The sequence below is a fragment of the Nematolebias whitei genome, chromosome 20 (assembly GCF_014905685.2).
Source record: "Nematolebias whitei isolate Nwh7 chromosome 20, NemWhi1, whole genome shotgun sequence".
Taxonomy (NCBI): Eukaryota; Metazoa; Chordata; class Actinopteri; order Cyprinodontiformes; family Rivulidae; genus Nematolebias; species Nematolebias whitei.
Window position 1 is genome coordinate 29,930,089 of NC_056517.1, and position 23,465 is coordinate 29,953,553.

The window sequence follows — 23,465 nt, forward strand, 5'->3', positions numbered from 1 at the left end:
CATTGGATTTGTCCTCACTCAGAGTAACCATTAGCTCATCAGTCTCGTCAGAATTCTGCTGTTTTTCTTCAAACTGAGATTTCCCAAATAGTTATTTACAAAATGGTAAAATATTGATTGTTAATAACTTTACCACAGAACTCACTTTAAAAGACCTGAACTATCCCTTTAACAATGGGGAGATATAGATCTGCTCAGGATATCAAGTCTCTAGTATTTGAATGTTTAAAAACACCGATAAAACAGACAAAAAGAATGCAGCGTGTAATAATAGATTATTTTAATACAGAATAATGGATGGATGTCATCATGTCAGCTGATATGGCTGTAGATCCAGGAGGTGAATTTGTTCACTCTGGTGTAAACTCCGGGTAAGTTTGGTCTGCCACAGCCGGACCCCCAGCTGACAATCCCGATCAGGAACCAACGACTCCCACCTGGAGCCTGACATGACAATGGACCTCCTGAATCCCCCTGATACAGAAAAGACACATAAAAAAACATCCACAAAGATACACGCCAGCTTGATATATACAGAAGGGGATGAGTTTCAGGAATGCTCACCCTACAGGCGTCTCGCTCTCCTGAAGGGACCCCGGCACATAGCATGCGTGGAGAGATGAGGCCATAAATCTTTTGACACTCGGTCTGAGTCATGACAGACACCTGTGCTTTTTGAAGAACTGAGGGCAAAATCTTATCTGCAGAAAGGTGAGACAATTATTAACTATTATATACTTAACTGAAAGCTCGAGAAAATCAGGCTGAAACGAACAGTGAATATAAAAAGGCTCTGATATAGTTTGCTTTTTTACAAGACAGTGGTGAAACCAGATATGTTGTGTGGTCTGGAGACAGTGGCACTGACAAAAAGACAGGAGGAAGGACTGGAAATGGCAGAGATGAAGATGTTGAGGTTCTTTTTAGGAGTGACAAGGATGGATAAGATTAGGAATGAGATCATCAGAGGTACAGCACAGGTTGAACAACAGCTGTCAGGAGAAAAACAGAGGAAAAACATGGATGCAGCTTGAGAGGACATGGAGGTAGTTGGAGTGAGAACAGAGTGAGATGGTGGAGGATGACTCGCTGTGGCGATCTCTAATGAGAGAAAAGCCAAAAAAAACAACATAATTTTCCGCAAAAATGCAGCCAGAATGTTCAGTGCTTAATGACTGGAGCTGAAATGGAGTTGTTAAAGCTAAAGAAAGCTACTGCTTTGCACCACAAATTGGCAATGACTGTTAAAAATTTGACCTCTTTAAGAGAGAGAAAAAAAAAATCTGTAAAACTTCAAATCCGAGTGGACAGTGGTATCTGCTCGCTGAAGTTCAAACTTATTTTGGTGAGAATAAAATACAGGCAAAAAACAAAATTAACAACATTACTAACCGTCCTCGGATCGGTACCCCCACCCTGTGACTATGCAACGGTGGCTCTCGGTGACAGTGTGGGAGGAGGATGGGAGACACACGGGCTGGACCAGCAGGCTGAGGGAGGGAGGCCAGGCCTTCTTCAGATGCAGCAGGGCTATGTCATAATCAAACGTGTACGCGTTGTAGTATTCGTGCACCACGATCCTCTGGATCTCCGCCACATATTTGGCACTGCCTTGCGTCAGCATGCCGAGGTGGGCGCTCCAGTACCGCGGGTCAGAGAGCCTGCAGGGTCAGATGGCAGAAGTCAGGTAATTACCAGATTTATTATTAGTAAAATAAGTATGTGATTAATTTTCTCAGCAATGAGTGTGGCTGACCTGTCTTTGTTGAAGCAGTGGGCGGCTGAGATGAGCCAATAAGGGGACAGGACCGAAGCACCGCAGTACAGGCTGCCAGCAAAGTGTAGGCTGACCTGCCAAGGCCACTCCCCTTCCACAGCATTAACTCCACCCACAACCCGCTGGAGGTCTGTAGATGAACCTGCTTTCTTTAGCGGGGTGGGGTGACCACATGCTGAGGGTGATGCAGAGAAAACAAGTAGTCTGGGACATTTTGTAATAAAGATCATAAAAAAACCATCAAGTTGCGTGTCGTAGAAGAATTAAAACCTGAGCCGACTCACCACAGTCGGCCTCGTCACTGTGGTCCTGACAGTCAGGAACATCATCACACTTTGCGTTCTTCTTCAGGATGCAGGATCCATTGCTGCACTGATACCTGATCGCGGAGCAGGTCGTTTCTGTCAAAGCATATTAGAGGTTAAAACTTAATAATCCCACTTTGAAATGCAGAAGAAAATGCATACCTTGAGTGCAGTTGATTTCATCTTCGCCACGGCTGCAGTCCTTCTCTCCATTGCACACAAGCAGAGGGTGTGGAGGACTGCTGCTCCCACAGTTCATTGTGGGCCTTGCTGTGAAGATGTGCAACATGCTTATTGTAGGACTTTTACTGTCAGTAGATCCAACCAATGCCTCTCAGGCTTACAATCCACACATTATGTAACTTATAAACCAATTTACAGCAGAACAGCTCATCACTCTCATCCTGGCAGTCATCCAGACCGTCGCAGAGTCGACTCCTCTCCACACAGAGCCCGGTGGTGCACAAGAAGTAGCTGTCTGGACAGGCTGATGAATGAAGTTTTAGGATGGGAGCGTAAAGCATAAAAACACTATTTTGGGTTTGATTTTATGAATGAGTCAGGTTCTTGCCCTGCCGTGCTTACGATGGCTGATGTTGTAACTGCTGTAGGAGGCCTGAAAAGGCTGAACAGAGTTAGGTGAAGTGCAGCGAAACTCCACCTCTGGGCTCTGGTGATCGACCCGAAACACCGTGTGGTACCCCACGTAGATGCCACAGAAACTGGGGAAGGAGAGTCGACGTCAATAAAACCATCAAATACTTCCAGGACGTTGTTGTTCGTTTTGTTCAGGGTGGATTTTCTGCAGCCACCTACATGTCCTCGTTCACTCGCCACCAGCCGTTGTTGCAGCCGTTCATGTCCTTTGATTTCAATGCATAGTTCTCAAAGTGAAGTGCAACTCCTAAACCTGGATTTGGAGTCTGCGTTACACAGAATATATACGTAAAAGAAGAGAAAAACTAACTAATAAATGTGTTTAAGTATGTAAAAGTCTTGACCTTGAACTTCCAGATACAGGAACACTTTGGGGGCAGCAGGCTGGGGTAGAAGGGGCTGTAGATTTGACCACCAGGCTGGGTCTCAATTTGAGACAAACATTCTGAAACAGATTTATTCATTCATTCAACCTTTATTTAAACAGATAAATCACATTGAGCATCAAAGACTCATTTACAAGTGAGACCTGTTTGGACAGACATAAACAGTGGCAAACTGGACACATGTAGGAATTGGAGGCGAAGAAAAAATCCTATCAGATTTTTTTTTCCTTAAAAAAAAGCTTTAGAAATACTTTCAGCTTGACTTAATTTTGTACAGATTACATCGTTGTTTTTTAATCTCTGATATTTAGGACAGGAATAATTATTTTACTGAAATGCTGGCAGCTTATCAAACTATTAAAGGGAACATGTAATGAAAACTACAACATTTTGTGCATTTTAGAGCACACGCTTGCACATTTTAAGTCATTACAAACTTAAAACAAACAGATTAGAGTAGACATTATGTTGGACAGCTCAAAGTATATTTTGTGGAGTACTATCTACTACCATCACGCCAAATTTTAGCTCAGTATGAAGAAGTTTGATGGACTTATAACCATTTTTGTGTTGGCTAAGGTCAACAAGCTGTGGTGGCCACCTTGAACCAGTTTGACTCCAGATGTTAACTAGGGAAATTGTATTTCCTGTGAAAATGCGGTGTGAATGCTTATTGCTGAAGAACTTGCTAAAAAACAGCTGAAATTAACAAAAAACTTTCTGAAATGTAGCTGAAATTAAAGAACGAGCCTAAGTTAGCAGAAGTAAGCAGAAAGAACACCATCCATCCATCCCTCCATTATCTTTACCCGTTTATTCCATTTTTGGGTCACGGGGGTCGCTGGTGCCCATGTCCAGCAATCACTGTGCGAGGGGCGGGGTACACCCTGGACGGGTCGCAAGTCCATCACAGGGACACATGGAGACAAACGAGACAAACAAACATTCACACTCACACCTAGGGACAATTTAGAGTTACCAATCAGCCTAACATACATGTTTTTGGTCTGTGGGAGGAAACCGGAGCACCCGGAGAAAACCCACGCATGCACGGAGAGAACATGCAAACTCCACCCAGAAAGGCCCCTGGACCGGGGTTTGAACCAAGGACCTTCTCGCTGAGAGGCAGCAGCTCTACCAGTTGCGCCACCATGCTGCCCCAGAAAGAACACATATTTGCTAAATTAGATTTAAATAAGCAGAAATGATCACAAAAATTGGGAAATTAGCTAAAAAAGCTGAAATTAGCTGAAAAGGCAGAAAGAAGCTTAAACTACCAGGAGGAAGTGGAAGGAGCTGAAATGACCTTAAAAAAGTGGAATTAGTTGAAAAAGTTAAATTTAGCACAAAACAGCTAAAAAGTATCTGAAATAACAGAAAAAGCTGAAACTAGCAGAAAAAGATGAAAGGAGCCAAAATTAACAGAAAGAAGTTAATTAGGCCGAAAGTAGCAGAAATTACCAAAAATAACTAAAATTTATCTGAAACCAGCTGAAATTAGTTGAAAAATGCTTAAAAAAAGGTAGCTGAAAAGGTAGAACGAGCAGAAAAAAGCAGATAAAACAAGCAGATAAAACAAGCAGATAAAACAAGCGTTTACCCAATTAGACTGAAAGAAACAGAAATGAGAACTAAAAAGTGGATATTATCTGAAAAATGCTTAAATTAGCAACAAGGAGTTGAAAAGTAGCTAAACATTTCTAAACAAAGCTTAAATTGCCAGTAGGAAGTGGAGAGAGCACATTTTTGCTGAACTAGACTGAAAAATATTGAAATAAATGCAAAAAAAATATGGAATTAGCTGCAAAAATAAAATTTGCATATTAGCAGCTAAATAGTAGCTGAAATAGCAGAAAAAGCTGAAACTTGCAGAAATAAGCTGAAAGGAGCATAACAAGCTGAAATTAGCAGAAAAAAAAAGTTAAAAGAAGCCTAAAAATGTTTTAGTTAGCAGAATCTAAAAGGAGCACAAAACAGCTGAAAGTAGCTGATTAAAAAAAATGCACAAGGAAGCTGAAAGAAGCTGAAGCAGAACAAAATGTGAAAGGAGCAGTAAAAGGTTGTAAACAGATCTGAAGATTTGAAGGATGAAAAATGAGCTCAGTTCATTTTCTATGAGGAAAAAAAATGGCAGAAAAGGCTAAATATTTCAAAAAGCTAAAGCTGCACCAATACCAAAAGTCAATGCACCCTTCTCCTGAATGAGCTGAACGTTTTGATATGACTTGTTCCTTAGACTTTACTAATTGGCTTTTATGTATGTGAATGCTCCTGTAAAGTGCCCTGAGACAACTTTGTTGTGATTTGGCGCTATATAAATAAACTGAATTGAACTTGTTGAAATAGCACAAAAATTGTGGAACGAGAAAGATGCTGAAAAACGTATGGAACAAAAATGGATCACAGTTGTGTGAATGCTTCATAAACATTCACACAACGAGTTGCAGATGTGCATCCAAAGTTCATTAACACTTCTGATGAATATATCAACTTGCAACAAAAAGACACAAGGAGTCTGATTATGACCTGGACTCTTTGACATTAAGGAAATGAAAATGTGTCTTACTCTCTTCAGCGATGGCCTCAAAGTACCCTTTGAAGCTCTTGTTGTCACTCATTCTGAAGGACAGCAACATGACGTTGGAGGTGGAGACAACGGAGAAGGAGCTGGACACTCGCTCACACAGGCTGCCACACACAGACACTTCAGTTCACCTTCAGAGCTGCTGCTTTGGTTTACATCTGTAGCACATCAAAGGTGTTTATTTTCATCCCAGAAGTGAGGCTCACCTGTGCAGAATGCGCCCTCTCATGGGCAGCAGAGCGTCGTACACCACCACGGCATCGCTCACACAGTCAGTGGGATCGATGAGAAATGAGGAGACAGTCAGGCGGATCAGAGAGAAAGGCGCAGAGGTCAGCTTCACATGGCAGTTCACACCACCCCAAGATGAGTAGACATTCAGAGGAACGCTGACCCCAGGAATGTTGGCGTACAGTTTATCTACACACTGCGAGTCTAAAAGATTAAAATGCAAAGTTTAGGACATGGCAAAGAGTACAACTTACTCACCTCACACAGGCGTCCTTAAACCTACCTTCTGTGTTCGATGTGTAATCTGAACGCTGAACAACTGCAGAGCAGATTATTTCATTAGAACTACAGCCACAAACAGACTTCTGAACGTAAGCCCCGCTCACAAACGCACCGTTGATGAGGATGGAGTCCATGTCCACAGGAAGGCCCAGCAGGTAGCCAACAGACGACCTGTTCTGCAGACTTGTGTGCACCGAGTTCCTGAGAATGGCCTCTATCATTTCCTCAGACATCGTTGCGCTCTTCACCTGGGGGACAACGAACACCATCCAGAAATGCACCAGCACGCCGCCCTGATCGTTGTTACTTAGGGGGTGAAAGCAACGGGGAGAAGCAAAACCTGTAAACATCAGCTGGGTCTCTTCACGGTTCATGACGATGATGATGATGATGATGAGCCATCTGTACCTGAGGTCTGAAATGACGGCTTGCTTGTAGAGTTGGGCCACGGAGGACGTCTTGTACACACTGCTCACCTACAAGACACCAGCGATTACAACATACTCCCTCACCTCAGTGTCAGGGTTACACTGATACACACCACGTGTTGTATATTGGTTGCCATGAAGACAAACTCATGGGACTCTGCCTGGCGGTATTCTGGGATGAACTCCACATTGGCAACCCGAAACATCCCGGCGAAATAGACTCCGCCGTAGCTTTCCCTGCGGACTGAGGTCAACCAATCATATCAGGTCATGTAAAAAACATATTTACTTATGTTGAGCACTTTGCACAAGATCCAAGCAAAAAGGGAAAATAATCTAAAGCAAATCAGTATTTGATGCGACAAAGTAAGGGATTGCACAAAATTATGTTTAGGTTTTTAATCAACTTTCCACACGTTTTGTGCTATTTCAACACATCATACATCAAAACGTTCAGCTCGTTCAGGAGAAGGGTGCTATGACTTTTGGTATTGGTGCAACTTTAGCTTTTTGAAATATTTAGCCTTTTCTGACTTTTTCCCCCAAATATAAAATGAATTGAGCTCATTTTAGATCCTTCAAATCTTTAGATCTGTTTCAACATTTTACTGCTCTTTTCACATTTTGTTCTGGTGCAGCTTCTTTCAACTTCCTCGTGCAAATTTAAACTTTTTCAGCTACTTGCAGTTTTTTCAGCTGTTTTCTGCTCCTTTCAAATTCTTCCTGCTAACTACAACATTTTTGTGCTTCTTCTAACTTCTTTCTGCTAATTTAAGTGTTTTATGCTCCTTTCAGCTTATTCCTACAAGTCTCAGCTTTTTCCTGCTATTTCAGCTACTATTAAGCAGTTTTATGCTAATTTTAGCCTTTTCAGCTAATTCCACAATTTTTGCACTCATTTCAAACATTTTCAGCCTAATTCAGAATATCGTGTTCTTCCACCACTTCCTTCTGGTAATTTAAGCTTCTTTCTGCCTTTTTAGCAAATTTTAAGCTGATGTTTTTTTGTTTTTTTTGCTAATTTCAGCTTTTTCAAATAATTTGCACTTTGTTTGTGCTCATTTCTGCTTCTTTCAGTCTAATTAGGTGAACATGTATTATTTCTGCTTTTTTCTGCTAATTTAAGTTTGTTCTAACTTTTCGGCTATGCTTTTAGCATTTCTTAGCTAATTTCAGCTATTTTCAGATAAATTCACGTTTTTCATGGTAATCTCTGCTACTTTCAGCCTAATTAACTTATTAATTTATGCTCATTTCAGCTTGTTACGCTTGTTTCAGCATTTTCTGCAATTTCAGCTACTATTTAGCTATTTTTTTTGCTAATTTTAACATTTTCAGCTAATTCCACATTTTTGGAGCTCGTTTCAGATCGTTCCTCTTCATTTTAGTAGTTTAAGCTTTTCAGCTACTTTTCAGCTATTTTGCTAATTTCAGCTTTTTTTAAGCTAATTTCCTAATTTTTGTACTCATTTCCGATTATTTAAATCTAATCCAGCAAATATGTGCTTTTTCTGCTTTCTTCTGCTAAAGTAGGCTTAGTCTTCCATTTCAGCTACATTTCAGCTAGAAGAAATGTCCAGGCCCAGTTACATCTCTCTGTTGTCTGAAGATATTTGCCCAGAAGTGGTCTTGAGGGAAGACTTGTAAAGAAAAAGTCCAATCTCAACCGTTAAAACGAAGTCTAGATGACTCAACCGTGTGCAAAAACACAAGCACTGAGCCGTTTAACAAAGTTTTCTGAACTGATGAGTCATAAAAATTGATTTGTATCAGCAAAATATCGTTTGTTCACTGGAGAGCTGCAGAGCAACACAATCACGAGTGCAGGCAGCTGTGACACACGGCCAGGGTTCCTTGTAAGCTTAGATTTAGTCCAGATTAACAATGTTCTCAAGCAGATGCTTAACCATTACGCAATGACATCAGGAAGACGTCAAATTGGTTCTCAAGTTATTCTGTGGCAGGACCACAACCACAAACATGCAGCTAATATTAAGAACCATCTTCGGCAAATAGAACGATTAGTCCTGGAAGTGGTGTGACCCCCACAGAGATCTCCAAACAGATGGATTTGAGCCAAACATCCACAGAAGGTTAAAAGATGATCACACTAAATACTGATTTGATGTATAAACTGTTTTTTTTTTTGTAAGACTTAGGATCTTTTACTTACTGATAAAGACCCAGAGCAGCGACCATATGATGACCACCAACACAAACACGACCGCCGTGACGATGACGGTGATGTGCGGGATGTTCAGCAGATAGGCCAGCAGCCTCTTGAGTCCTTTGGGTCTCCGTCTGCTCTTCCTGTACATCCTACGCAGCATCCGCAGGGTGTGATCCACAGTGGCCACCTCCACGGACACATCTGCAAGCTTTACAACCAGCAGGAGGGGGTTTATTCTACACAATGGTCAGTCCCAAGGTTCTGGTTAAACTCCCAGTAATTTGTTGCTGCATGATGTACGCTTGAGAATGGTTTAATGTGATGCATCATGACGAGGGATATCTGAAAGCAATACTATCTCTATCAGATGCAACACTCAGCAGTCATTAAGTTACACCAGCGCACATGTATTATTCATCCAGTGTCATCCCATACTGTGCAGTTGGCACCCAATCCATCACATGTTAGCAGCATAAACGTTCTCAGAGAGAGAATAAAGTTGTTTTTTTTTTTACACATATTTGTTAAAGCCACAAATATAGATTTCTTAGAACACGCATCACTATGAAAAATGCTACTTAATGTGGATTTATACATTGCTGCCCCTTTTATTTACAAATTACAAAGGATTACAAATTAAATTAGTTTTCAGAGAATCAAATGAAAATGAACTGCAGATTTAAAAAGTTTTTTTTTTTATGAATATGAGAAAGATATTGAGACTTTAATGCGCTCATTAATTTAGTGTGAATTGACTGTCATGGTTTCTAAAGAAGATTTGAATTATTTTAAGCCAAACATGTCTTTTGGTTGAAAATCTGTATTTCTTCCACATAATTTTCTTAAAATGCACAGAAATAGTTTTACAAAGTTGCTGTAACCCCATAAAAATATATATATTTGAAGACTTTACATGCAATAATCCCAATTGGATCTGGCCCATTACAAAACCCTTATTGGGGAAAGTTGATTTACTGAAATTAGACCCAAATTTGCTTATTTGTAAAGAAATGTGGTCTTAAATCAATCAACACTTCTTTGCAGTGCATTTCAAAAAGAGTAAAACATCTGGAGTTGATTCCATGTGTGGCATTCGTTCAGCTAATCCATCAAACAGCAGGAAAATGAGGAGGGCCTCTCAAACGTTGGTGCATTCTGAGGAGAAAAAAAGACGAGAAATACAAAACAGGCAGAAAGCAGCGTTGGTGTTTGATCCCTCAACAACAACCATCATGGGTGTCCAAACATTTTCATAGGTGGCGCAGAACTGTCTAAATCTGAATTTAAGAAAATGTTTTTTTTTCTCTCCTCATTTTTAACAACTTGAATAATAGTTTGAAGAAAGGCTAAAAGTTTAAATTCTTGTAGATCCAGAACATTATGAGCCTCATAAACATGAACGTTGTTTTTTTTCCCTTTATTAATCAATTTATTGGATTTTTTGGGGGGACTATTTTTTTTTTCTTGTGCTTTGAAAGTTCATTTTCATTTACTGTCATAGGCAAAAGTCTAAAATGCGTAACTGTTCTTTTTTAAAAGGGGGTGGATCTTCAGTCCCCCATTTGGACCATGGACGGCCCAAATGGGTCAGGGTTAGGGTAACCCTAACAGATCCATAGAAGGTTTGAAGGGACACTGTTGATCAACTTGTACGTCGATGATACTTTAGATTCTTTTTAAAATGTCAAATTTCTCCCCATCGATTATTAACTCAACTGAAATTATTTTCTTTGAAAACACTTGTTATATTTAACCAATTTTTATGATTTATCATCCAAAATTCTACTGTTTGGTAAGTCAGTGAAGGTTTGTTGTAGGATAAAGGAATTATAGCTAAATTTTTGTATTGTAAATTTCACCCATTTTGAGAAGACTATTTTAATCTTTTTTGCTGTTAAACCTAAAAATTACATTTAAAACGCATCACCATTAAATCTAAAGGTCTACATCTGCATCAACCTCTTAAGCCTGTGGGTCAAAATTATACCATTCTTTAAGTGCAGTCGAGGGCCGCACTTTGGACACTTCTGATCTAATGCTATCCAGGAGACAAACAGCAAAACCCAGGGTGTAAACCGTTAAGAATATTCAAGCACAAAACAAACAAATGCATCAGAGAAAGTCAAAAACTGTGGGATGATTGGAAAGATTCACAAACCATACTGTCCCTGCAGTGGAATGTGCATTCATGGAGGTAAATGACGTGCACAAATGAAAAGCTCATTAGATGGTGCGTCACAATGCAGAGAATGACCAAAAACATAAAAGTGAGAATCTCTGGAGCTCCTGGAGGTAAAGAGGTCGACTATTCTCCAGCGACTGGAGCGGTTTTCTGATTTTATCTGGACCAAAACTAGATTCAACTTACTACTAAAGAAAAGAAGAACAAAAACTTTATTTTGTTGACAACAAAAAGGTTTAACTTCAAAAGTCGCTGCTTTTAAAGGATTAAACTGAGCAATAAAATTAATTTGAACGGGAATTCCCCATTCAAAGAGCTCATTATACACTTTAAGGCTGTATTTGTTCTAAACAATTATCTTACTTACACTTGCAGAGTCTTGTTGAGGCGGTGCATGCTCGGTCTCCTCCTGCTTTGTGCCCATGACATAGAAATCCCATCAAGCCGTCATAATCATCATCGTCAAACTGCTAACTTTTGCCTTTTCAGCTCCATTCTCTATGCACTCGAGCTCGCTTTGACATAAAGAGCAGCAAACAAGCGTTGAGCCCCACATAACGCTGTGCGGATCCTCGGTCTACAGGTGTCTGAAATCAGATCCTGCGGCAACAGATGAGCAGCCGAGAACCCGACAACCTCCAGACCCACAGCTAAGGTTTCATTCATTACCTTCCATCACGACGTTGGACCAAATCCTCCATATTTGTCAGCCACACAAGTTAAACTGAGCTAACGCATTCATTTTAAAGAAACATGCTCCTGATTACACTTGTTTTATTTACAGTTAAATGGGTTGAGAATGTGCAGTTACGTTACTCTCTGACCTTTTTGTGCTCAGAGTTGACGGCAAAAAAAAGGGCCCAGCCTTCATGAAACAAACTAAAAAGTAAAAGCAGTATATCTTTCTTATTATTAAAAAAACAGAAAAATTAAAATAAGTTTTTTTTTTTTAATAAGCAGCATTTTTAACAAATAAAAAAAAACGAATAAACAGTATTTTTAACACTTTTCTAATGCCCCTTTTAAAGCACAGGCACTTGAAATTTCAACTTGTAACAAAAAAATAAAAACACACAGAGGCACAGAACAAAATCTTAACAGTGCATACACTAAAAAAAAGTGTTTTTGAGACTTCAGGACATTTTAAATATGCTTTGAATGTGCAGAGAAAGAGGGAAAATAAAATTAAAGAGTCATTTTCTGAAGAAGGCGTTGCGGGTGATGCTGTACAGCAGGTGGTAAGGCTTTCGTTTGGGGGGCTCGGCCAGGAAGAAGACCTGCTGCTGAGGCACGCTGGTTGGAATGTTGACGTGGCGCTGCTGGAGGGGCGTCAGGTTCTGGTGGTGTGGCGGGATGGAGCCAGAGTAACCCAAAGCTAAACGTAAAAACATAGTTAAATATGAATTAAAACTGAAAAACAGAACAAACAAAAAAAATCAACAAAGTCCATGCTCAATAATCCAGGTACACAAGAACAAGAAAATATTTTCCTACCTTTGATCTTCCCGTGTTTAGGCCTTCTGGCCTTAAAAATGGCCTGTTTTCTTTGTTCCTCACTGATTTCCATTCCTGCAAACAACAGACGATACACAATCAACTCTAAATATCTGCTGGCACACAGATGACTCTATAAACGTGTCTCGGTGTTCGTTTGTCTGTTAGCAAAATATCTCACGAACCACTGGACAGATCTGAATGAAACTTGGAACGATACTTTTGCATATTTGACTAGGCCTGTCACGATAATAAATTTTGCTGGGCGATTAATTGTCTGAGAAATTATTGCGATAAACGATAATATTGTTTGAAATTTGACAATAATTAGTAATTAGTCAAATTTAAGAAGAAATGTTGGTTAATTTGTTTCGAGTATAGTACCTTTTTTTTAACCACTGGATGGCGGTATAAGACTGTTTGAACTGAAGGATGGATAGTGAGAGAGCGAGCAGTGTGTCTCTTTAAGAGAAATGGGAGGGAGGCACCTTGAAGACATGGGCTGTCTCTCTCTTTTCTTCGGCTCTTAAAATGGCGGACGCTCGATGTGATTTGAGCTATTTAGCGTAGCATTTTTCACACAAAGCTTTTAATTATAAAAAAAATCAGTAAACAAGTTCTCATCTTCTTTTTGCAGAGAAAAACAACTTTTTACATGAAAGCACGAGTTTCAACCGTGAATTTTGGAGCTTCGACAAGTTGGACATTTTTTCCCCCCCGAGGTCGGCCTGTTAGCTTAGCTCGTAGCTTAGTTTCTCAGCTTAGCTGCTTTTAGCGATTCAAAAATGCGATTTTGGACGATTAAAATGGATTTTAAAGAGAAAAGAGAAAGGGAGGGGAAGTGTCTTCAGTAGACGATAAGCCGATAAATGAAAATGAGGTTGATAATTTTCATTTATTGTGCGAGTAATTGCTTTATTGTTTATCGTGACAGGCCTATCTCTGACTTAACATTTACCATATTTTTCGGACTGTAAGGAACTTAAATCCTTTAATTTTCTCAAAAAATCAACAGTGAGCCTTATAATCCGGTGCTCCTTATGTATGAAAACAGACTCATTTATTGATATTGCACCTTATAATCCGAAAAATAGTATTAGCAATCCAATTCATGAGTGACCAGAGCAAATTGGTATTAGCATTCATGAAAACTGGCTCCCTCTCAGTCATTTTCATAAATATTCAGCTACATTTTGTGTGGTAGTAGCCGATAGTCATCCACTTGATATTCTTTGGGTGCCACAATCTAACTCGATATTGCATGAGATTGCTAATAACATAATTTAAAAGGTTTGACCCAAAACAACTTTTAGCTCCATCCAACTGGCTTGGGATAAAAATGCAGCAGATGATAAGCGCTGGTGTTGGATTCTGAGGAACTCACCCATCTCTTGGTCCTCTTTAACTCTGTCTCTCTCCTTAGCGAAGGCCTGTAACCACCTCTGCTTGTCCTGGACCTTCCTGCCGCACAGCATGCACACAAACTCCAGCGTGTCGGCATGGCGCAGCCGCAGAGCGTTCCTCAGAGTCAGGCCCAGATCCGAGTCCCACCCGTCAGGGACGTCTACCACTTCCACCTGATCCATATCCAGCCGGCCTCGATAGTGGAGCAAGTCTCTGCGCAGGACGTCTTTTTTGCAGTAGACCAGCTGGTGGTCAAACAGGAAGAAGCTGCGCTGCTGCATTTTACCTTGTCGGACGACTCGAGTCAGTTCACCGGAGTGGATCAGCTCCGAGCTGCGCTCCAGCACATCTGGACCCTGCAACATGTTCAGAGTTAAAACACTGAGAGATCTAATATGTATATCAAAACTAGCTGGTAGTCATTCTCACCTCCCAGTGCAAAATGGCCACCTGCCAGTGAGCGATGGTGTCGATGCTCTCCAGTCGTCTCTTCCTTTCATTAATTAAACTGGCCACATTCTTCATAGCTTCGTATGCTTTACTGACACCAGCGTGGTCACTGGAATCAAATGAGGCAACATGAACTTAAACGCAGACTAAAAATACACCCTATTAAAACAATTTCTCCACGAGGACATTTGGGTTGAACAGATTCTGTCAATTTTTGTACGTGGAAGTGCGGAAAGTTAACTGTTGTGCAGTCAGTGAATGTGATTTCTCTTGATTTACTGCTTCGCTCTGTGGCTGATCAAAGACTGAACGCCACATTTACAAACGTTACCCGCGATCACATATTTAACCTTGTGAGGTTTGCTTATAATTAGGATAAATCAATTAATCGCACGATAAATGAAAATTATTACCTCATTTTCATTTATTGGCTTTATCATTTCTTTGTGTCTCTCTTTCTACTGAAGACACTGGATGACAAAAGGTTCAACTCCGGTGCTCTTTCCCTTTCCCTTTCTCTTTAAAATCCTTGTCCAAAATCGTGTTTTTGGATCGTTAATAGCAGCTAAGTTGAGAAGCTAAGCTACGAGCTAAGATAACAGACCGACCTCGGGGAAAAAACTCTGTCTCGTCAAAGCTCCAAAATTCACGGTTGAAACCAGTGCCTTCGTATAAAAACTTGTTTGTTTTCTTTTTCTGCAAAAAGAAGCTGAGAACTTGTTTAATGATTTTTTAATTAAAAGCTTTGTGTTGTGAAAAAATGCTATGCTAAAGCGCTCAAACCACATTGAGCGTCCGCCATTTTGAGAACCAAAAAAAGGAAAGAGACAGACAGCCCATGTCACGTCAAGGGGCCTCCCTCCCATTTTCCTAAAGAGACACACTGCTCTCTCCCTCGCTATCCATCCTTCGGTTCAATATTATACTGACATCTGGTGGTAGAAAAAGGTACTACACTCAAAACAAATTCAACATTTCTTCTTAAATTTGACAATAATTATTAATTATTGTCAAATTTCAAACAATATTATTGTTTATCGCAATAATTTCTGAGACAATTAATCGCCCAGCAAAATTTGTCATCATGACAGGCCTACTTATGATGCAGCAAAAAAAGAAAATAGTTAGAACATTTATTTTAAAGATCCTCACCCATAACCTGTTAAACAACTTGGCTAAGATAATTTATTTATTTTAAACTCTTTGGGTACTGAAGGATGTTCCTAGAATCCTTCCGGAGCAAGTTTTGTGACGTAGCTGGTGGAAGCTATTGCCATCTGGGTGTGTTGTTGCCACGATGGGGGTGTTGTGTGTCTAAGTGCTGTTGGAAGAAGTGTGTACGAATTATAAAAATGCCAGGACTCAATTTTTCTCAGTACATCTTTCCATTGTGATCAAATTTATTGTTGCATTTAATGGGTTTGTAATGGGAAGGGGCATAAATACTGGCATGAAGATATTACCTGTGATCTTTGGGCGTGTACTTGAGCAGTTCACCCAGCTGTAAAGGGTATTTGCAGATCTTCTGAACAGGCGTAAGTAAGAAACCAGCGAGGGAAATGTCAATCATCTGCTGGAGGAGGCGACAGGCCTCAAAGAAGTGTTTATATTTCCCGATCTTCATGAGGCACTGCAGCTCGGCACAGGCAGCTGGATGAGTGTTACAGTATTCAGAGTAGACGGAAAAGCCCTCGCCCTGAAGAGAAACAGAGGAACGTTACAGAATATTCAAATTCACAACACTAAATTGGTTGAGATGTGAATTAAGCAATGTGGAGAACTTGAAGCCTAGCTACAACCTGCAGGAGAAAGCAGGAGCCTATTTCACTGAGGTGTGGCTGTTCTTTGTTGTACTTCTTCTCCAGGTCTTTGAGGAACTGCCTCTGGAACTTGTAGATGTCTTCTATGTTGCTAAAGATGGTCTTTAGCTGCAGCTCGGTGAACATGCCGGGATATTTCCGGCACTGACGGATGTAACCCTGAAACAAACAAATGTTTTATACACAGAAGAGCCAACAACAGTTTCAATACTGGCCAACAGGTGGGGCTGCAGAACGAAGGTAAATGGCTGCATCATAGATAAAGTTCACTGAAACATAGGCTTGCTTGTCTTAAAAGGGTTTAATACCTCGCAGATGTCTTTTAGGTGCTTGATGTAGATGCGCTCAGTGTTCATGATTTCCTGAACCACGTTGGTTCTCATCTGCTCCCTGTGCTGCGTAGCATGCATGTCCTGAGGAGCTGGATCTTTCTGGTCTGCTACGCTCTCCACACTCTCAGCACCCGAGTCCTCCTGGTTCACACGCACCTGAAACACATCCAACCACAAACAAGTCTCACACATAAGATTAGCTTTAAGAAAAAGTTATGTATGTATGTATTCACATATCAAGGAGCAATGTGAGGGAAAAAAACTACTTTTACATAAAAATACACAACTTCACATCACTATGGCAACATGTGCAAACTTAAGTCATCTACACTGATTCAGCAACAAGCAATTACACAGCAGACGGCCATCTGCCAATCAACTAAGCTCACCATGGTTACCGCAGCCTGACTAATTAAGACCCAACTGTCGATCAATTCCTTCACCACAGAAACCAGCTGAGCTCTGAGCCCTTCAGTGCACCATTCAGGGGTTTGTTTGGGGGTCTAAGCCAGTTCTTTTCAGTGCTGCTGGAGAGCAAATGTGTACAAGGAACACGGGTCAGAAAGTCCACTTACTCTCACAAAGCTGGAGGGGAACCAGCCTTCCTTGTCAGCCCCCCTGCCCCACCACCATTCCTTATGTGAGGCGTCCAGGACACGGATAACATCTCCAGCCTTGAAGGAAAGCTCCTGCTCCTCCATGGACAAATGATCCCAGAGAGGCTCAGCGTACACCGCCTGGCCGGAGCTTATCCACTGAGCCGCACACACCCAGATGAGAAACATACAAACACACGGAGGATAAGTCTTTGTCTATCATGGAAGATTTTGTTTAGACATGTGCATGCAGCAGCCAAACATTTTAAAAACGTTTTCATATGCTCGTTTTGGAGATGAGCTGGAAGCACGAGTACAACTCAGGATTTTCTCCTCAGCCTCACCTCGTTGAGAACAGAGAGGTCCACCCCTGGCTGCAGGTAGGGCGTGACATCAGAGAGCTCATCAAAGCTGCTCTCCTCCTCCTCGCTCACGCTGTCGTCGAGTGTGGCCCCGCGCTCCGACACACCATCTGCAACGCAGATTACGAAACTCAAAACAAGCAGTTGTTGACATTCTTCTGCCCCCCCACCCCATGTTCCCAGAGGAAAATCTGTCAAATCTGGCGCGCAAGTCCCGTTCTCACCGCTGAGCACTCTGTGGAGTTTCCGCCGCCCCACGCGGTCCAGTCCGATGGGGGTGCTCTGGGAAAGAACGGAGGGGCGAAACCTGGCAGAAACTCCTTTGTAGGGGGGCACCTGATGGGAGGGGATGGGCGGTCGTGATAAAGGCTGTAATAATGAGAAAAAAAATGCTGGAATTAACAAAAAGTTTTCTCTCTTGTTTTCACCAGCTACCTGATGAATCGGTTACACAGAAATAACAGCTGTGACGTCTCGACAGTTTGCATTCCTACCTCGGTTACTTTGAGATTCTCATCTGTTTTGTTACAATACTTTAGGAGACATTTATCATAAACGGAGGTGACAGAAAATGAGAAGCAGATGGAGAAAAGGGTTCACCCCTAAATCAAACCTAGAATCTTGGAATAGATGTCTGATGTTTTCAACCCCATCTCGACTGTTTTTTACTATAATCAATAGGAATTAAATGTATTCCTGCTTTATTTTTTTCTGTTTCTTTCAGTCTAACAACTTCTGCATATTTTTGCGCAACTTAAGCCTTTTATTTATCAACATGTTCAGCTCATCCAGGAGATTGGTGCTTTGACTTCTGTTTATTGCAACTTTTACACTTTTAAAAACGTTAAAATCCCTTCAATTCTTCAAAAACGTACGCTTTGAAATTTGCTTCAGCATACCTGTTCTGTTTGCTTTTCTGTCGCTTTTAGCTCGACTTTTACCAATTTGAGCTGGTGATTTGCTCGCATGCTATGAAAACACAGGAATTTGACTAGGGATGCACAATATTATCGGCATGGTATCGGCCGATATTAGCGATAAAGTTAGATATTGGACATTCCATCAAAACAACTTACCAATAAAAAAGGCACTGTATATAATATATATATATATATATATATATATATATATATATATATATATATATATAAAGGCGCTGTTTTTGTATGACAACCCAGTGACAAGGAAGCCTGCAGTGCCAGTACATCGTTATGACATCACATTGAGTTTAGATTTGTGAAAATTTACAAATTTGCACTGTTCGAGTGTTGTCATTGTGTTAGAGAGTAAATGTCATCAATAAATTTGACATTAAACATAATCCATGTCAAAGTGTTCCATCATTTTCAGTCCCCTTTTTGACATCTGCATTTGGTAGCAGGCCAAACTTACAAAGACCATGCAGAATAATGTATTTTAATTCCACAGCAGAGAAAGCTATGTAGTCTCTGTAAGTAGATGTAGGGGGAAAAATATTGGTATTGGTATCGGTTATCAGCCAAATAAGTTTTAACATATCGGCCAAAATTCCAATATTGTGCATCCCTATATTTGACCATATAAAAGTTTGTACACCATCAGAAGCTGCTTTGAATTTCTTAATTTCATCCACTCGCTGCTTTCTGAGTAGTTTTCTTTATTATAGAATGCAAACGTTACTTTTTATTTTCAATAGTAAAAGAAAAACTCTTTAAAGATACAAGAATGCTTTAATTTGTTTAGCCAAAAATGCTTTTTTTAAATACAAAGATCAGTTTTATTAATATTAACTGTACTTTTTCCTCTACAAACTCAAAAATCAGGAGTTTTAAATGGTCGTATTATGCTCGGTTTGACCTGGAATTTAAAGAAGCGGTGAGCAGGACTTAGGGACGTCTAAAGCTGCAGATTAGAACTAAAAGATTATAATCAGCCCCAGCTTCTGAATGCAGGAGAAACAAGGACGGTGGGTAAAAATGTAAACACACACAGTAAAGTATTTGGTTTGTATGTTTTAGCCTACTGTCAAAATATGACAATTTTATTAGATTTTTGTGCCAAATTTCCACATTTTAAAATAGGAAAAACTTTTAAAATAATAGATAAGAGAAGTTAAAGCTTACAGAAGGAAGGCAGTCTTCCTCCAACTCTGAATCTGCAGGGAACAGATCCACGGCTCCGATCACTGAGATGGGCCGATGTCGTTGCACGTCTCCGTTCATGCTACAGTTTTCAGAGCTGACTCCATTCCTGTTATCACCGCAGACATTATGCAGCAGCGTGTCAGATGTCCTTTCCTCGTCATACTGCTCAGCAGCTTCCTCGGGGATTAAATGCTTCCTGGAAACCAGCTGTGCATAGTCAGAAATGGGCCTAGGTCTCGGGCGCCCACTTCTTCGCCTGGACTTGACCGAAGAGGTTTCTGTGGAATCTGCGGCTGCATCTGTTGGAGATGTGGGCGATACGGGTGACTCTAAGGAGCATGATGGGGAGATGGGAGGTGGGCTGCTGCTTGCTGCTGATATTTCTTCTGTTTGGACAAGTGGTTCTAGACTTTGTAGATCTGATCTCAGCTGGGGGAAAGAAAAGAAAAAAAACAGAGTTGATGTCTGTTAAATAACGTTTCAATCAGTGTACAAAGGTTTGGACCAGTCGGCCGGAAACAAAGAACATTTGTTAATCAGTTGTAAAAGGAAAATGGCTAGAACAGGATTAAGTTAGAAACTACTTCAAGGATATTTAACAAAACAGTCCAAAACAAAACACTGATTTATTTTGAATTCACTCAACCACTCAGTGACCAGCTCCACAATTTCAACAGTCGACTCTCTGCTTACCTGATCTGAACAAAAACTGCACAGATCTCACTAAAGAAACATTATCAGACGGTGCGATATACCCAACAAAAAGCTGATTGGAAAAAAAAAAAGCTCTTAGACTTTTAGGTTTACAACAGAAATAAGGCTCACCTCTTGCTTTTCTTGATCTGGCTCCGGGCCCTGGCATATACACTGGAAAGGCACGCAAAGTCCTAGCACCATCGTGAAACACACAAAAACACTGGCCGGCTGGTCCCTACATTTTGTTTAAGACCAGTAAAAGCCTTGTGATGTCTAAATACAGGTGTTCTTCCAGTTCATTGTCAAAAAGAAAATCTGCCGATGTTAACAAATTTTCCAAAACTTCTGCATTAATCTCCCCGTCTACTTGGTGGTGCTGTTAGCTGTCGTAAGCCTGGAGTGCAGAGAGCTGTACTTTGATCTCTGCAGCTACAGCTAAAGTGAAGAAGGAGAAGTGAGGCTGTGCTCAGTCTGAGCCTCCTACCCTCCCACAGGAACAGGACTATGGAGCTGTTTTTGCGCAGGGGGGGGGGGGGGGGTCACTAATCATAAACAAAGCCTAATCATTAACTCTCCCTGCTCCTTCAGAGAGCCTGGTAGCGCAGCGAGCTGGCTTGAGCATGTGACTGCTGCAGAGGACGTCAGGAATCAAACACGGCTGACGGGAACAGAAGGGTCAATCAATGCTAGGACTTTCTTCACCTGACATGCAAGGAGACTTTGGACTTCTCACAGCTTGGATTTTGAGCTACGTGCTCCAGTACCTACAAGCATGACATTATCGTGGGAACATAAATTAAGAGCCGTACTAAATTCAAAGGTCATTTTGGATTTATAGGAGTGATATTTTCCTGCTCGAGTGAAGGGTCAAGGCTAATTCAAATCAAAAAGCCATTTATTGCTGTTCAAAATGAGAACAATTTAACTTTTTATCCGTCTTAGAGCTTCCTTCTCTTTCAATCTGGGCATCTTTATTTGTGCTGTTTTGAAATTAAAACAATATCTAAGAATTAAATTAAAATCATTGTCATTATTTAAACAGCTACAATTTTAATCCATGCAGCCTTTTAAAAACTATGCAACACTTCATATCTTAAATATAAAAACATAAATTATTAATAATTTCTAAAGTTTTAGCTTCGTTGTGATCAGATATCTTACCTGTGCAGATGGCTCTTTGAACAACCTCAGCTACGTTAGCATGAGTCCACTTTAGTCTCAGCTCAGCTCAGACTATTCAACAAATATTAATCATTCTGGACCATTCCACAGAACCCCACTTGAAAAAATTATAAATATAATTTTAATGTTTATTTAGAGGCTGAGAAATAAGTTTTAGTGAACACTTCAAAAAGGATTGAACAGTCTGTAAAAAGTCCCTACACAGCATATTCTGGTTTTCAGGTGGATAAAGGCTACAGATTAATTCCTACAATCCTAGCGTTATTTGACAGATTGCTGCCTCACCTCCTTCGATAGTGAGCCGTCTTCAGTTTGGTCTTGGTGTTGAGAAGTCTCTCTTTGGCTTAGTGTCGGTGAAAATCCTTCATTTAACTGTTGATAACTTTTTGTTGGAGCCAGCGGCTCGTGCTGAGCAGGAACACCAGCTGAAATCGGCTCCGTTGACTCTGCGGGCTCTACAGGAAGCGGACTGATGACAACTGGACACGACTGGACGTCTCCATTGTTTTCAGGCTGATGATGAACAAGCAGCGCGTGTTCAACAGAACCGACCGGGACGGTGATGGGTAATGGCCGACGCTGTCGCTCGTTCGTTTGTAGGCAAGGCGCACGGCGAGAATAGTCATCGTGGAGTCGGCTCAGTGGGGACATGAGCGATGGAGAGGTGGGACTGGAGGAAGGACTGTGCTTACGTCGGACAGTGAGGTCAGTCATGCTGCCGATTAGTTTCAGCATTTGTGTTTTGTTTTTTACGGGGCTCCTCCTGTGGCAATCTGTGCATCTCCGAAGGTCCACTGAAGAAAAGCTAGAGGTCCTTAGGATGTTTGGTGTCCCATTTGATAAACTAATCCTTTGGGTGTTTTCCTGTAATGGACGTCCAGTACACGGGGCTTTGTTGCTAACAGGTAGCTTGAAAGTAGGAAGATTCTCTGTGCTTCTGCTCCGTTTGCTCAGAACTTTCACATTTCTTTTTTCAATCAGGGTCTCCGTGTGGGCCTTAAAGGCTTGATGTGGTTCTTGTGTGGTAACCGTAGTGACATTTTTGCTACTTCCAGCTCGTCTCCCATGTTCCATGTCATGTAACATTATCCTTCCAGCACCGTACGCTCTCCTGATGCTTCTTGAGAATCGTGAATTGCGAGTGAGTAAATTTACATCAATATCTTCATCGTCGTAGTCATCAATATCTGAGCCACACTGGCTAAACGTAGGCGAGCTTTGCTCCGTAAAATTTCTGTTATTCACATTATTTCCTTCAGATTCCGTCTTAAAAAAATTAGTCTCCTCAGTATTATTCACAGCTGAGCCATTGGTCATTTCCTTGTTTGGTAAATGGACGTGGCCTCCATTGTTGCTTGCTGCCGCTTTACTCTGAATCCCTTGCAGCACAGATGATCGTAACTTTTTAAAGGAGTCCACAACACCCAGACCTGAAAGTCCTGCCCACGGCTGGTGGCTGCTGTCGCCATCGTTGCTGCTGGCAGAGGTTGGACTCTCGGCAGCAGGACTGTGAGCAGGAACTGGGCCTTTTTTGGAGTTGGAAAAAAGCCTCATGATTCTTGAAGAGTAAGGTTTGCCTTCAGTTTGACCTAAAACAGAGTTGGACCAGGAGTTGATGCCGTTTAATCTGCTCTCATCAGAGCGAGGACCGGCAGTCATTGGCTGCACCTGGGCGCTGCATCCCGACAGCAGATAGGGGACCGGGTTCCTCTCATGATGGCTCTGCTGTGGATAAATATCACTGAGGGGTCTGCTCCGGATTAGAGGCTCAGTTCTGGAGCTGTGAAAGCACCGGAGGGGCTCTTCACTTCTGGAAAAGACCGGGTCCTTTAGTTCTGCCTGCAAAAGAAAGTTTAATATAATAATGTAATGCACAAATCAAATACAATTTTAGATATTAATATGTAATAAATGAAAGGATGAGAAGAAATAAAAAGATGAAAATCCCAAACTATGAACAGGGTGAAGAGGAGAAACACATTTCACTGAGAACGCAACATGCAT

General features: G+C 41.1%; 2 protein-coding genes across 2 annotated transcripts; both read right to left on the reverse strand.

The window, feature by feature from the left end:
* Positions 1-312: 312 nt before the first annotated feature.
* On the reverse strand, positions 313-6,871 carry tmprss7 (transmembrane serine protease 7). The gene is made up of 16 exons (XM_037694099.1): positions 6,764-6,871; positions 6,631-6,698; positions 6,335-6,528; positions 6,224-6,259; positions 5,916-6,144; positions 5,692-5,813; positions 3,084-3,184; positions 2,899-3,005; positions 2,668-2,804; positions 2,462-2,569; positions 2,245-2,352; positions 2,062-2,178; positions 1,757-1,952; positions 1,393-1,661; positions 565-701; positions 313-474 (listed from the first exon to the last, which is right to left on the reverse strand). Exons 1-16 carry the CDS (start codon positions 6,854-6,856, stop codon positions 313-315), a joined length of 2,184 nt encoding a protein of 727 aa, XP_037550027.1. The 5' UTR covers positions 6,857-6,871.
* A 5,324-nt stretch (positions 6,872-12,195) lies between these two features.
* spata13 (spermatogenesis associated 13) lies at positions 12,196-22,535 on the reverse strand. The gene is made up of 12 exons (XM_037693967.1): positions 22,154-22,535; positions 19,563-19,912; positions 17,685-17,829; positions 17,443-17,570; positions 17,078-17,257; positions 16,479-16,658; positions 16,150-16,329; positions 15,814-16,046; positions 14,330-14,459; positions 13,881-14,256; positions 12,485-12,571; positions 12,196-12,362 (listed from the first exon to the last, which is right to left on the reverse strand). Exons 1-12 carry the CDS (start codon positions 22,533-22,535, stop codon positions 12,196-12,198), a joined length of 2,538 nt encoding a protein of 845 aa, XP_037549895.1.
* Positions 22,536-23,465: the final 930 nt, after the last annotated feature.